The 12,287-nt window shown below is 33.9% G+C and overlaps 1 protein-coding gene across 2 annotated transcripts; it reads left to right on the forward strand.

Moving 5' to 3' along the window:
• Positions 1-5,770: 5,770 nt before the first annotated feature.
• On the forward strand, positions 5,771-11,356 carry LOC116344744 (gamma-aminobutyric acid receptor subunit beta-like). 2 transcript variants are annotated; one of them, XM_031773468.1, is made up of 13 exons: positions 5,771-6,018; positions 7,131-7,234; positions 7,356-7,618; positions 7,716-8,401; positions 8,463-8,566; positions 9,188-9,255; positions 9,329-9,501; positions 9,578-9,674; positions 9,836-9,896; positions 10,003-10,118; positions 10,206-10,374; positions 10,463-10,678; positions 10,745-11,356. In XM_031773468.1, exons 4-13 carry the CDS (start codon positions 8,328-8,330, stop codon positions 11,218-11,220), a joined length of 1,554 nt encoding a protein of 517 aa, XP_031629328.1. In that variant the 5' UTR covers positions 5,771-6,018; positions 7,131-7,234; positions 7,356-7,618; positions 7,716-8,327; the 3' UTR covers positions 11,221-11,356. The 2 variants fall into 2 exon arrangements, with proteins under 2 accessions (XP_031629328.1, XP_031629329.1); XM_031773469.1 differs by lacking the exon at positions 7,131-7,234.
• The last annotated feature ends 931 nt before the right edge of the window (positions 11,357-12,287 follow it).

The following is a 12,287-nucleotide window of genomic DNA, read 5'->3' on the forward strand; positions in this document are numbered from 1 at the left end:
GTGCAGCATTCAAATCGAGACAAGCACACACTCCCAGCGCTTACGATGTAATTGTTAATGTAATATCGTATTGGACAATCCGTAAGTTCAACTCTTTTTCTCTCTTTTTTAGCTAGTTTTTGGTGATTTTTTTCATCCTTTTTATATTTGTTAGAGGAAAGAGGAAAGTGAAAAAAAAAATGTAACATTTGCTTCCATTAAACTTTGTTGCTGGTACACAAAAATTCAATGGATAAACAAATAAACAACAAAATGGACTCCAAATAAATTCATTAAGCTTAACTTTGACACACTTCAAACGCATCTCACAACAAATAGACGACATTTCGAATGTGTGCCACTTTTTTCAGCAAGCGTAATTATTCACGTTTATTTGACCGATTTAAGTGTATCGATGAAGCTTTCTTCGATATTTGAAGTCGATTTAATTCATTCGAGCATTGAATTTAATGTGTTGAAAAGTAAAAATAATTGCATTTCAATTGAAAACTAGTGCGACTTTTTTTTATAGAAGAATTATCCGAAATCGATTTACTAGAATTGAAAATGCAAACAATTTCGGTGAAAATTGCAACTTTTTGAACTGTTTATAGAACGAATGCCTTTAACACTTTATATTGCCCGCGGAGTCTTATTGAGGACGAATTTCTGTGTATTAATAATTATCCAGGTATTCATTGCACGTTCAAAACACATTATTCAAAATTATACAAAGAAAAATTGTCAAAATACAAAGTTGCATCTAGAAGATGCTAATTAGTCGAAGACTAATAGTCTTTGCATTTCTTTGTTAGGTAAATTAAGCGAATCTTTACTATTCATACAAATAATTCAATTTGATGGCTTTTGTTAAATATTTAATTTTACATTTAAATCGTTTTGAGTGTAATAAAATCAAGTTGATTTGTAAAATTCCTTTGAATTTACCTTTCTTAATTAGAAAAAACGCTTCATATTCTGTAAGTTTGACAAATAGATAGAAAGAGAAATGTATGAAAATGCGATGAATGACAAATCCGTAATTAAAATGCCATTTTCAAAGATGACACACACTTCACCTTGAAACCCAATTCACATTCTCTGTTCAATTTAAATGAAGAAATATATTGGCCCTTGGCTAAACATTTAATTGTGAAGTGACATTTTTGAAATGTGATCGTGTCTCTTCATTCTGCAGACAATGAAAATGATTTATTAATGTCTGAGAAGTGAAAAACGAAAAAAACGAGTGAACCACAGATATTTCATCCAAAAAAATTTAAGGTCCAGTTGCAGTGTGGTGTGTATAGTTGTTTGTATATTTTAACAAGATGAATATCATGGTTCTTATCAGATTACCGTAATAATTACCATTATCGTTATCATTGTTTCCATCTAGTTGAAGTGTTTAATGGGTGAACGTAGCGGTTGACGTTATGCAAATAGAAATGCATTCTTCGACACTTGATTCTTCCGAAGTTATGAAAATCCAATTTAGAAAAAAAAACTTGTTTGTGCACACTGCCAATCGTAATACCGAACGAACGAAACCGAAAAAAAGCGTGCCACAAGAAAGCTGCGAGAACATTTGATATGCGTCAAACTTTTTACACCGTCAGATTTCAATTTCAATGAATTTGTCTGCACGAGCGTTCTTTTTTATGGTCATATCGCGTTGTCGGGGATTGGCACAATAGGAGCACGACAACGACATTCATGTAGTTTGATAATTCTTTCAGCAAATGGAAACTCAATTTAAATCGAAAACGAAATTCGAAGATGCAAAATGTCTTTTAAATTCCAAAGTGCGGCAGCAAGCCAAAATTCCAGACCAGCCAAGAACGAATGGCGAATCGAAGAGACAAACAAAGATGGATTTCAAGAGCGTGCATACAATGTTGAGTTGATGACAGTGACGATGATAAAGATGAATGATGAAGATGAATTTAAAGATGAAATAGTGCATTCTTGGATGGTTACAACCGAATTCAAAAAAAATCGAATGACCAGCGTCTGCATGCCAGTTGCGATGCAAATGAATGTCTTGTGAAATAATTTCACTTCAAATTTCTACCTCTCATTTGTATTCATTTTTCGAATTGTTTTACTTTACATAATGCATCAAGTCACCATATAAATTTAACATTTGCTCTCACCCAAATTTTTCATGTTCGTCAGTGTTATAGTATTGCGTCGATCTCTTTCATTCGTTAAGATTTTTTTATATAGATTATTGCGGATTATTGACGAATCAAATAAATTCGCTGGATAATTTGCTGTTTCTCTTTTATTCGATGGATTTATTAATTCAATTGTCTTGGAAATGCATGCAATTTGATTAAATGTTCCTACTTTTTTTTTGAGGTCAGAATCGTTGGCAAACAATAACAATGGGGAAAAACTAGTTTATGCATACATATTTTTGTCGCTGGCTACGATTTTTTAATTGTGTCCGGTGCAAAAGAGGAAAATTAAATTGCAATGTGATGCTATTGTTTGCTTGTCCCTGTATTCGACATCGCCACCAAGCAACAAAATATTGCACGCAATGATAAGAACCGTTTGTGTGTTAGGGAGATAGCGAAAAACACTCAGAGAAAAGTAGATAGAGAGAAAAATGGCTCCATTTTTTAAGAATCATGGTTAATATCTAGTGAAGTTTGCTCTCGATATGTTATAAAAAATAGGTCTCCACAAAGATGACAAAAAATAGGAGAAAACAAGATGGGAAAAACGAGCAACGATGAGCGAGAGAGAGAGAGAGATGTTGATGAAGGCAAAAGATGAGAAAATAAAAGACAATTATCCCGGTGTTTTATTCACAAAAGCTCTTTGTTTGGTCGCTATTATCATCTACAGCGAGATGATAAAAATTGAGAGCGATAACTTCAACGGTTTTGTGGCCGATCTCAAAATGAAAGAGGGAATTCAATCTTTTTTGTCTTTTGCTGCATCGTCTCGCATACTTTGTATACCAAACGTTGACCATATTGTTGTTTTTCGATTTTTTTCTTCTTCGTGCGTTGTCGTCGTTGTTTTTGTTTCAGCCGCTGCAAACAGGAACAGCATTTTATTTATTGTATAGTTTTTCATTTGAAAACTAAACGCGTACGAATGATGCATCTAACCATAGCCATAGTGAAGGATAGAAGAAAAAAGACATACACACACTTATCATCTAGATGCGTAACGCGTTTCGCTGCTAATTTTTCACTTCATTCAGAACGAAAAATCAACAAACAAAAAAAAATGGTGAAAAAACAACATCCGTGCTGGTTTGTCCACTTCCTCTCATAGCACTCTTAAAAACCCAACATAATTACCAGCAACATAGAATTTAAAGTGGGAAGAGGTCACGCTGTACCTACACATAGTGTGTATGCAAGTATGCATGCAAACGAATGAGCTTAGAAAGACATAAAAGTTCAGTAAATATCAAAATTAAATCCATTCATTTCATAAACAGCACAATTTGATTAAGAGCACGGTTCGTTTGTCTATTTAATTCACATTAAACAATGTTTCAATCAGCTGGCTAATGGGGGAAATAATTCCAGCCATATGTATGCCAGTGCCGCTTCTTGGGTTGATGGCGCAAAATAAAAAGAGACACAGAGGGTGGGAAAGAGAAAAGAGGTCATTCTTTCACCAACTTAGTTTTTATGTTTGTTGCCGTCGTTGCCGCCATCGTTGTCTTCGTCACCGTCGCCCTTCATTCATTAGGTTGCATTTGTCGAAACGAAAACAAAAAAATTGTATCTCTATTTATTCAAGCGAACCAAATTGCCTTAATTTTCGGCAAACAAATAAACAAATGTGCGACAAATCGGTTTCATTGCTAACGGCTGTCGTGTATCGATTGTTGACACTTGAAGGTAGGTAAATAGCTACGCAAAAAATATTTGCCCTGTGATTTGCGCTTGAATCATTTGTTTTTATTTTGCGTACCAAATAAACAACAATGTTCGGCGTCACATAATTTCGCAACATAAACATACAATCTTGTGTTCATCGTTTTGAGATTGATTTAAAGATGAGCCAATATGCTTTTGACAACAGCAAAATGATGATATTCCATAAAGTATTGACGATGAACGAGATAAAAATCTGGGATTAACTAAGAAAACTTTTCATTTTCAATCTCGATCCAAATACATTTTCATACAGCAAACACTCGAAATTCCAATTTTATCGGAAACGAACCACTTTTTGTTTTGGGACGAACCAACATTCATATAGCTATCTCTTTTTTTAAATTCAACATTTAGATACTTACGTTCAACAAACAAACTCGAATAGATCAATTCGCAGCATGTTGCTGACTTTCATCAATTTATGCTTTCGTCACGTTTCGCTAACGTGCTCACTGCCGAATCTGTGTTTACCCTTAAATCAGATGTTGTTGTTTCTTTCTGTGATGCAAAATGTGAATGTGGATCAAAGCGAAAAATGGATTCGCGTCGTTTGAATAAATGTAAAAGTCGAAAATGAAAGTGATGATAATGCAAAGGTCGATTCTTTTTATTTGAAAGGATCGGATTTATTTAAGCCAATACATATGATGAAAAGTATGAAAAAAAAATGTACTGAAATCATTTTGAACTTTTGCATCAAATGATTTCCAAACTTTTTCCATCACGTAATTTTTCGATCGTTTCAGACAATTCTGACTTTTTGTGAATGTTTGATGCAAATAAACGCTTTAATTTTCTTTATATTGAAAGTGAGTAGACGACGTGGTTGATCAATTCAACCGAAATATAATTTTGATTGCGAATGATTCTCTTGTGATGCGAATGAGCCATGCAAAATAGACTTACTTCTTGGAATGAATCACTTTCGAAAAGCGGTTTTGCAAAGTCATCGGGCCAATTTATAGTTTCTTTCGCTTTGCTTCAAGTCTCGGTATTAATATTGTATGAGACGCGACTTTTTTTGTGTCGCTGAGAGGAGAAAAAAACAGATTAATCAAGTTTTAAATTACGTCTAATTAAGGGACACAAACCATCGTCGTAGACCGGCCGATTGCTTTTGATGAATAATTTAAGATGTTTAATCGAACATCAAGCAACAAACCACAAAAAATGCGCACAAACAATCTTGTTTTTGATCTTTAGACTTGTGCGAAAGAAAGAAAGAAAATTCGTTAAATGAAGGATCGAAATGGATTTATTTTTTTAAATGACTGAGAAGAGAGAGAGAGAGAGAGAGAGAGATATGGAGAGAGAGAGAGTGGAAAGAGCGTGATTTTCCCCATCAAAAATCATCAATCGTGCTATAATATGAAAAGATGGCATCGTATCGTTATATTTTGTTAATGTTTGAATGCGCGCATGCCATCAAAGCACACACCATCATATGCATATAAGCCAGAGTAACCAAGCAAATGTGATTGTTCTGTTTTGCTATCATCTCGGATCTCGTCTCTCGTCTCTTTTTCTATCTCAATTTTCCTGTTGTTCTGTTGGAGAAACACACTCAAACGGGAACGAATCACACATAGAGTAAGCGAAATCTTTGTGGCAAAGGAGCAGCAGCAGCAACAGCAGCAGCAGCAGTCCTTGTATGTCTTATTATGATTACTGGAATTATTTGGCTGTTAGCGCTACTGATCAAATGGATAAAGTTGTGAATACTCTTGTGTGTCCATATTTGATGAAGACGAGAACAACACCAACAAATACAACAACGCCAACGACGACGGCGACAGCAACGATGAAAACGCGTTCAGTCGTCGAGAAGTGGAAAAAACACATTGGTGATGCTAGTTAGTTGCTATTTTGTCGTCAACTAGAGACAATATTGTGTTGAGTATGGCGAATGCGGTGAAACGTTCACTTTTCATTTCAATGGAACTGTGTTCGCTACAAATGGCCAGCAAAATCTTTTACCAAACAGTAGATTTAAAAAATGGTTACGAGTAACTCCGTCATTTATATCAAACAAAGTGCATGTACAAATTCATTTTGTGGTGTTGGAAATTGTGATGACTCTAGTTACCGAAAAATAACTGACGAAAAAAAGAAACGAAAACGTGCGGTAAACAAAAAGTGATTTTTTCCCTCATTTATCCGAGACGTTACTATTTGAAAGAAGAAAAAAAACAGTTCAAGTGGTTTTTTTATTTCCGATTTCGAGTGGTCATTCTTTGTTTTGTTGTGAAGCACTGCGACATTACAAGTTATTCCATGCGTTGAAAAGTATCTTTTTTTACTTACAACATTTTTCTGGGGCATTTCCGAAAAAAGCAATGAATTTGCTTCGAGTATTTCGTTAAACTGGTAGGAAAACTTATTTCCGCCTCAACAGAAAACACTCCATATATTCACATGATTGTTTGATCTATTTTGAGCCACTTGGGAAATTGTCATTTCTCATTAAATTTCGAATTGAAATTATTGTGAATAACTGTCGATTCTTGGTCGTACTTTAATTTCGAATTTGAATTGTAGTTGAAAAAAGAATAAGAGCGAAGCGACGTGATTTTCGTGCCAAAAGTGATGTTCAATTTACGACGATAATTAATTCTGAAAACGAAAAATAAATGTGATAGAAACAGAATGTAAGATGTTATAATTTATGATGAACAACAAGCACTTTGTACAAGTTTTGAGGTAAAACTCTTAAAAGTGGAGGCTTTTTCGTCAATATTTTGCATTTGTTTTGCGACTAACGGAATTTTCGTTCGAAACAATCTCTTGAAAAAGAATTTACAATATTGCGCGTTGTTATCTTTCACATTTGGTATTTATGTGTAACACTTGTACGACTAAGTCCTCAATGAATATTCAAATTGGAACAACACATTTGCTGGTCTGATGTAATGCGTGTTCCATTTCGAGAATACTTTAGTGCAAAGCGACATTGAAACTCGAAAAATTATTCATTTTACAGTGAGCGAGAGTGAACCCTCAACCTTCATTGTTCGGTGCACGATTTTTTTTTCGCCAGAAAATATTGCAAATTTAATATATTCACATGATAATGATTTGTGTGTGTCTCGTGTACTATGCGCTAATGACAGTCACATTAACACATTCTGCATCATCATTTTCGAGAACCCATTAACCAAATGCCATACGTTTTGTGCGAGGGAGCCTCTCTGTTTTTCTCTATATCGCTTTTATCTTCTCTTCATAACAACCCAACAGATTGGGATCGTGAATTACGTGATGCCATTTCATCAATATGTTTATTGCGAGTAAACAGTACCCAATTTTTGGGTGAAGAACTCCGATGATAACGTGATCAAAATGTAATAAAATTCAAATTGAATTCATATAAACACATTAAAATAAATACTAGCCAAGGAAAATAATAATAAAAAATATTGTGTTTTTTTTTTCGCATGTGTCACAACGCTGTTTCAAAAAAAGGGATCAAAACTTGAAATAAGCCTATGCGCGGGCGTGCCGCACGGAATCATCTTGAGAACGGAGTATGCTCAACAATAGAACATAAACGGAATCTAATATGCGGATTAGAAGAGTACTTAAATGCTTGAAACGGTTCTTTGTGTGTCAAACATACTGGCGTTTTTATTTTTTTATTCTGTGTCAGTCGCGCTGATATTGAACACTGGGTTCATGGAAATCAAAATGGAACAAATCATAAACGATTTTATTGATTGAATTAAAAGGTTTCACGAATAAAAGCACACTTTTTTCTCCTATCGAATAAACATTTTTATATTCAAATCTTCAATCTTGGAATCATAAAATTTTCTATTCTTCCAGGTATTTGCGAGTTATTTGAATGGTATGAAATAACAAAAACAAAACATTTTATCATCATTCATCTTTGAAAAAGTAGTGAAAACATTGTGAACAATAAAAAAAATTATGTGAAACGTGAAAAATTAAAGAAAAAACTCAACATTAATCGAAAGACTTGAGCATGAGAACCCAAAAATTGTAAAGCTATTTCCACTTCGATGTGAATAAAAAAAGATAAACACTTGACCACATGAGCAAAATTAGTATATTTACAAAATTGAAAAAAAATCGAAGGATAATCCGTAAAATAGTATGACGAGAATGAAGTCAATAGCAAGTGGTTTAACTCTAAAATTATGAGAAATGGGGAGAAAATTGACAAGGACAAACCTCTTAGAGCAACATCGGCAGCGACGGCGTTGTTGTGTCAATGTAAAAATAGTGAAACGTTGTGAATGTCAATTTGTCGTCTCAATAAAGAGCGCACCCACAAAACCATCTAATGTGTTCATATATTGATGACAAAGTTAAAAATGTGTCCAAGGATTTCGCATCTGCAGAGCAACATCATAGCGTCAAAATTCAGCCAATAAATTTCAATAAAAGACTCTTAATGACGTAACCAAACGCACAATGTTCCCTTGGAAAATGGACTTTTGCATCGTATTTTATATGTTTTTATTCTTTCACATGTACAACATTGCCAGGTATTCTTTACACCGAATGATATACGTCAACACATATTTTTCACACTCTTTTGTTTGTTAGATGCGATCACAAAGCTTTCACTGCAGCACAACTGGAAAATATTACAAGAACATTAACACAAATGCTTGAAGGATACGATATTCGATTGAGACCCAATTTTGGAGGTAAATTTCACAATTTCACTTCATGAAATGATCTACGCCAAACAAAAACTGAAATTATAACTACTATCGAAAATGATCGAAATTTAAAGCTTGATTCGACTTTTTCTTTTTCTTCACCTTAAAAAACGTTATAATATGAAATTTCGACAAGTAGATGTTGAAATTAAAGTAGTGTTACCCTTGACGATTTTTATTAAAACATTATCTCAAAATTCTTCATGAATTATGAATTAATAATCTATTTTATTTTAATTACGAGAATTTTCCTTTCATAAAAACTATCAGTTCCAATTTAAAAGCAATTTGAAAATGTAGCAAAAAAACAACGAAAAAGTGACTTGAATGTGAACTTTTATCGAATTGCCAACACATTCTAAAGCTCGCAAAACTATAAGCCGATTGCCAAAAGTATGTGTTACATATTAAACAAGTTCATGGAAAAAATGTCTACTATCACTTTCTCTATACAATAACATATTAAACAAACACTTGTTGTAGAATGCTGCTGAAACTTTCGCCAACAAAAATACCAAAAACAAAAACTGTGCAAATAAAGCCCATGAAAATCTGTTATTCGAGTGTCCAAGATAAAATTTAATTTCATTTGCATATTTTAATTAGGCGACCCCCTACGTGTTGGTATGGATTTGACGATAGCCAGTTTTGATGCCATATCCGAAGTGAATATGGTAAGAATAAAAGTCAAAATAAAATGAATTTTTAATTTCGCTCGACAGTAACAACTATTCTGCACACCGATAGGATTACACGATAACGATTTATCTGAATCAGTATTGGCGAGACGAGCGCTTAGCATTCAATACGTTCACAACATTTGGTGATAATTCTCGTAGTAACGATATGCTCACATTGTCTGGAGATTTTTCCGAGAGGATTTGGGTTCCAGATACATTCTTTGCTAACGATAAGAATAGGTAAAAAAGACTCCATTTCCCTTTTAACGGCGTTCAGAGAGTGTCTGAATTGATAGCGTTTCTTTGTCTTTGTTAGTTTTTTACACGATGTCACCGAACGCAATAAATTGGTGCGTTTGAATGGTGATGGCACTTTAACGTACGGCATGCGGTTCACAACAACACTTGCATGCGTAAGTCTTTTGACAAAGTTTCATATCTATCCAAATCTACAAATGCGTTAATAAAATTAAAAATTTCAATTTTATTTTTTATTTACAACTGTCATGAATATAATCATCGTAATTAAATAATCACATTTTTCTTGCATTTTTCGTGCATTAAACGTCTCTAGCAAATGGACCTGCATTTTTACCCTTTAGACTCACAGAACTGTAGCGTGGAAATCGAGAGCTGTAAGTAATTAATAACACTGTATAATCTTCGTTTTAGTCTTTGTGCACAATTGCACATACATTGACTTCTACTACTCGTTTTTTCGTTCTGTTTTGTGGTTTACAGATGGTTATACAATGTCCGATGTTCTCATGTACTGGCAGCCAACTCCCGTGCTGGGTGTCTTCGATACTGAACTTCCACAATTCACCATATTAGGATTCGAAACGAATGACAGACAGGTATGCAAATAATCCGATTTATTTTCAATTTCTTTGTGTCTTCAGATGCTTTTTCACCATCAATGTTGGTGTTATCTCTGTATTTAGGAGGAATTGGCAACGGGAACCTATCAACGCTTGTCACTGTCATTTAAACTTCGACGAAATATTGGATATTTCATTTTTCAAACATATTTACCCAGTATACTCATAGTTATGTTGTCTTGGGTGTCGTTCTGGATTAATCACGAGGCGACTAGCGCCAGAGTAGCATTGGGTAAATTCCAAGTTCAATTCGATTTTGATAGACCAATCAATACTTTTTTTAACTGAACTTTTTTTATTTGAATGTCCCCGTTTTGCAGGCATCACTACTGTGTTGACGATGACCACGATAAGCACAGGCGTTCGTAGTTCGTTGCCACGAATATCGTATGTGAAAGCAATTGATATTTATTTGGTGATGAGTTTTGTGTTTGTATTTGCGGCATTGCTTGAATATGCTGCCGTTAATTACACATATTGGGGTGCTCGTGCGAAGAAAAAACCAAAAAAGAATAAAACAGAATATAAAGTTACAGGCAAGATAAGATTACGGCCACATTTTTCTCTCTCCACTTTGAATTTCAATTCTATTTCGTTCGCAGGAAAAATAGCAACAAACAAAAATGAGGGCTGTTGTTCATCATCCGAGGATATAATTGAATTGCAAGACGTTCGAATGAGTCCGATAGCATCGTTGCGTCATCGCCAATATACATGTGCCGTAAGCGCGACATGTGGCACCATCGCCAATAATTCAGAACAAGCGGATTTTTCACAATTTCCGCCAAGCTTTCGAATGGTTCGAAACTATGGTGGAGTGTCTAGCTTGAGTCGAAGTAATCCACACTATGGTGTTCGTTATCGGCATCCCAATAGTGCGAATGCATCTTGTTCAAAGAATCCACATAAAGTCCGACCAAAGATGTTCCATGCAATTCGACGCGGTGCACGCATACTCCGAAAATCATTGCCAACCATTGAAGATGTCAATATTATTGATAAATATTCTCGTTGCATATTTCCAATTAGTTTTCTTGCATTTAATGCAGGCTATTGGATATTCTACTCATTAGAATAATCAAACCATCCAAACTTTTCCTCAGTTTTATTCAATCGATTGATCGATTATGAAATGGATTTCAATACAAAAACACTTCTTTTTCTATATAAAAACAAAACAACGAGTTAATCAACCAAAAAAAAAAAACAACTATCAACACAATAGAAACCAACAATTTTTGAATATATTAAGAGAGAATGAAACTATACAAATTATAAATTAAATTTCAAATCAATTAATAAAAAACCAACAACAACCAAAAACAAATTTACAAAAAATGAGAATATTTCAAAGTAGACAATTGATGACAAATTTTAGCGCTGAAAATAATAATATTATTATAGATGAGTCACTAAATAATCAAAGAAAATGAAGAAAATCTAATTTAAAAATCAGCATCTGACTAGTTAAATTACATGAAAGTTCGATTCTATGGAAGACGAATAACTAAAATTATGTATAAGAAATGAATAAAAACTGATGAAAAATGATTGTTTCGATGCTTCTTTTTCTTAATTATTATTTTCTCAAGCTCTTTCTTGATTTTTCTCGAGTTCGGTGTTTTTTTCTTTAGAGTTGGTCGAGTATGCAACGACCGTATTCGAAATGGTTTGAATGTTTGTTTTCTGAGCTTTTTCGAACGAAAAGAATTTCGAATATGAAACTAGAAAAAGACAAACATATCATATGAGAGGAGAGGGTGATTTGATGATGCTGTGTAAATGTTGTGCGTGTGTGTGAGTGAGTTATGCTTTTGACGTGTGACATTTGAATTACCCCTCCGAATAATTGGAGAAACGAGCATCACATTCGCATTGTGAATCAATTGGTATATAATAGCAAATGGTATATACATGACACACATGGAATGGATCAATCTGTGATGAATGAAAGCTGTTGTCAACCAAGCGTACTGGCACGCAATTTTTTTTCTTCGTCAAAAAGGTTTGACGTCAAGTTCCAAACTTCCGAAAAATATTTCATTTTTTTTTTTAATAATTGATATTTTATTTTCCATTCTGAATTTATATTTTTCATAGTAATTCAATAAATGTTCGTTTGCAAAATAGAAAAATCATTATGCG

This window comes from Contarinia nasturtii, unplaced genomic scaffold (genome assembly GCF_009176525.2).
Source record: "Contarinia nasturtii isolate CC-2019 unplaced genomic scaffold, AAFC_CNas_1.1 Cnas_scaffold_1182, whole genome shotgun sequence".
Lineage (NCBI taxonomy): Eukaryota > Metazoa > Arthropoda > Insecta > Diptera > Cecidomyiidae > Contarinia > Contarinia nasturtii.

Excerpts from the sequence above, each read along its gene's own strand:
- LOC116344744 (XM_031773468.1), top strand. The coding sequence starts at position 8,328 with ATGTTCCCTTGGAAAATGGACTTTTGCATCGTATTTTATATGTTTTTA. Across the intron at positions 8,567-9,187 it reads ATTGAGACCCAATTTTGGAG|GCGACCCCCTACGTGTTGGT; the intron begins GTAAATTTCACA and ends TATTTTAATTAG. Across the intron at positions 9,502-9,577 it reads TTTGCTAACGATAAGAATAG|TTTTTTACACGATGTCACCG; the intron begins GTAAAAAAGACT and ends TGTCTTTGTTAG.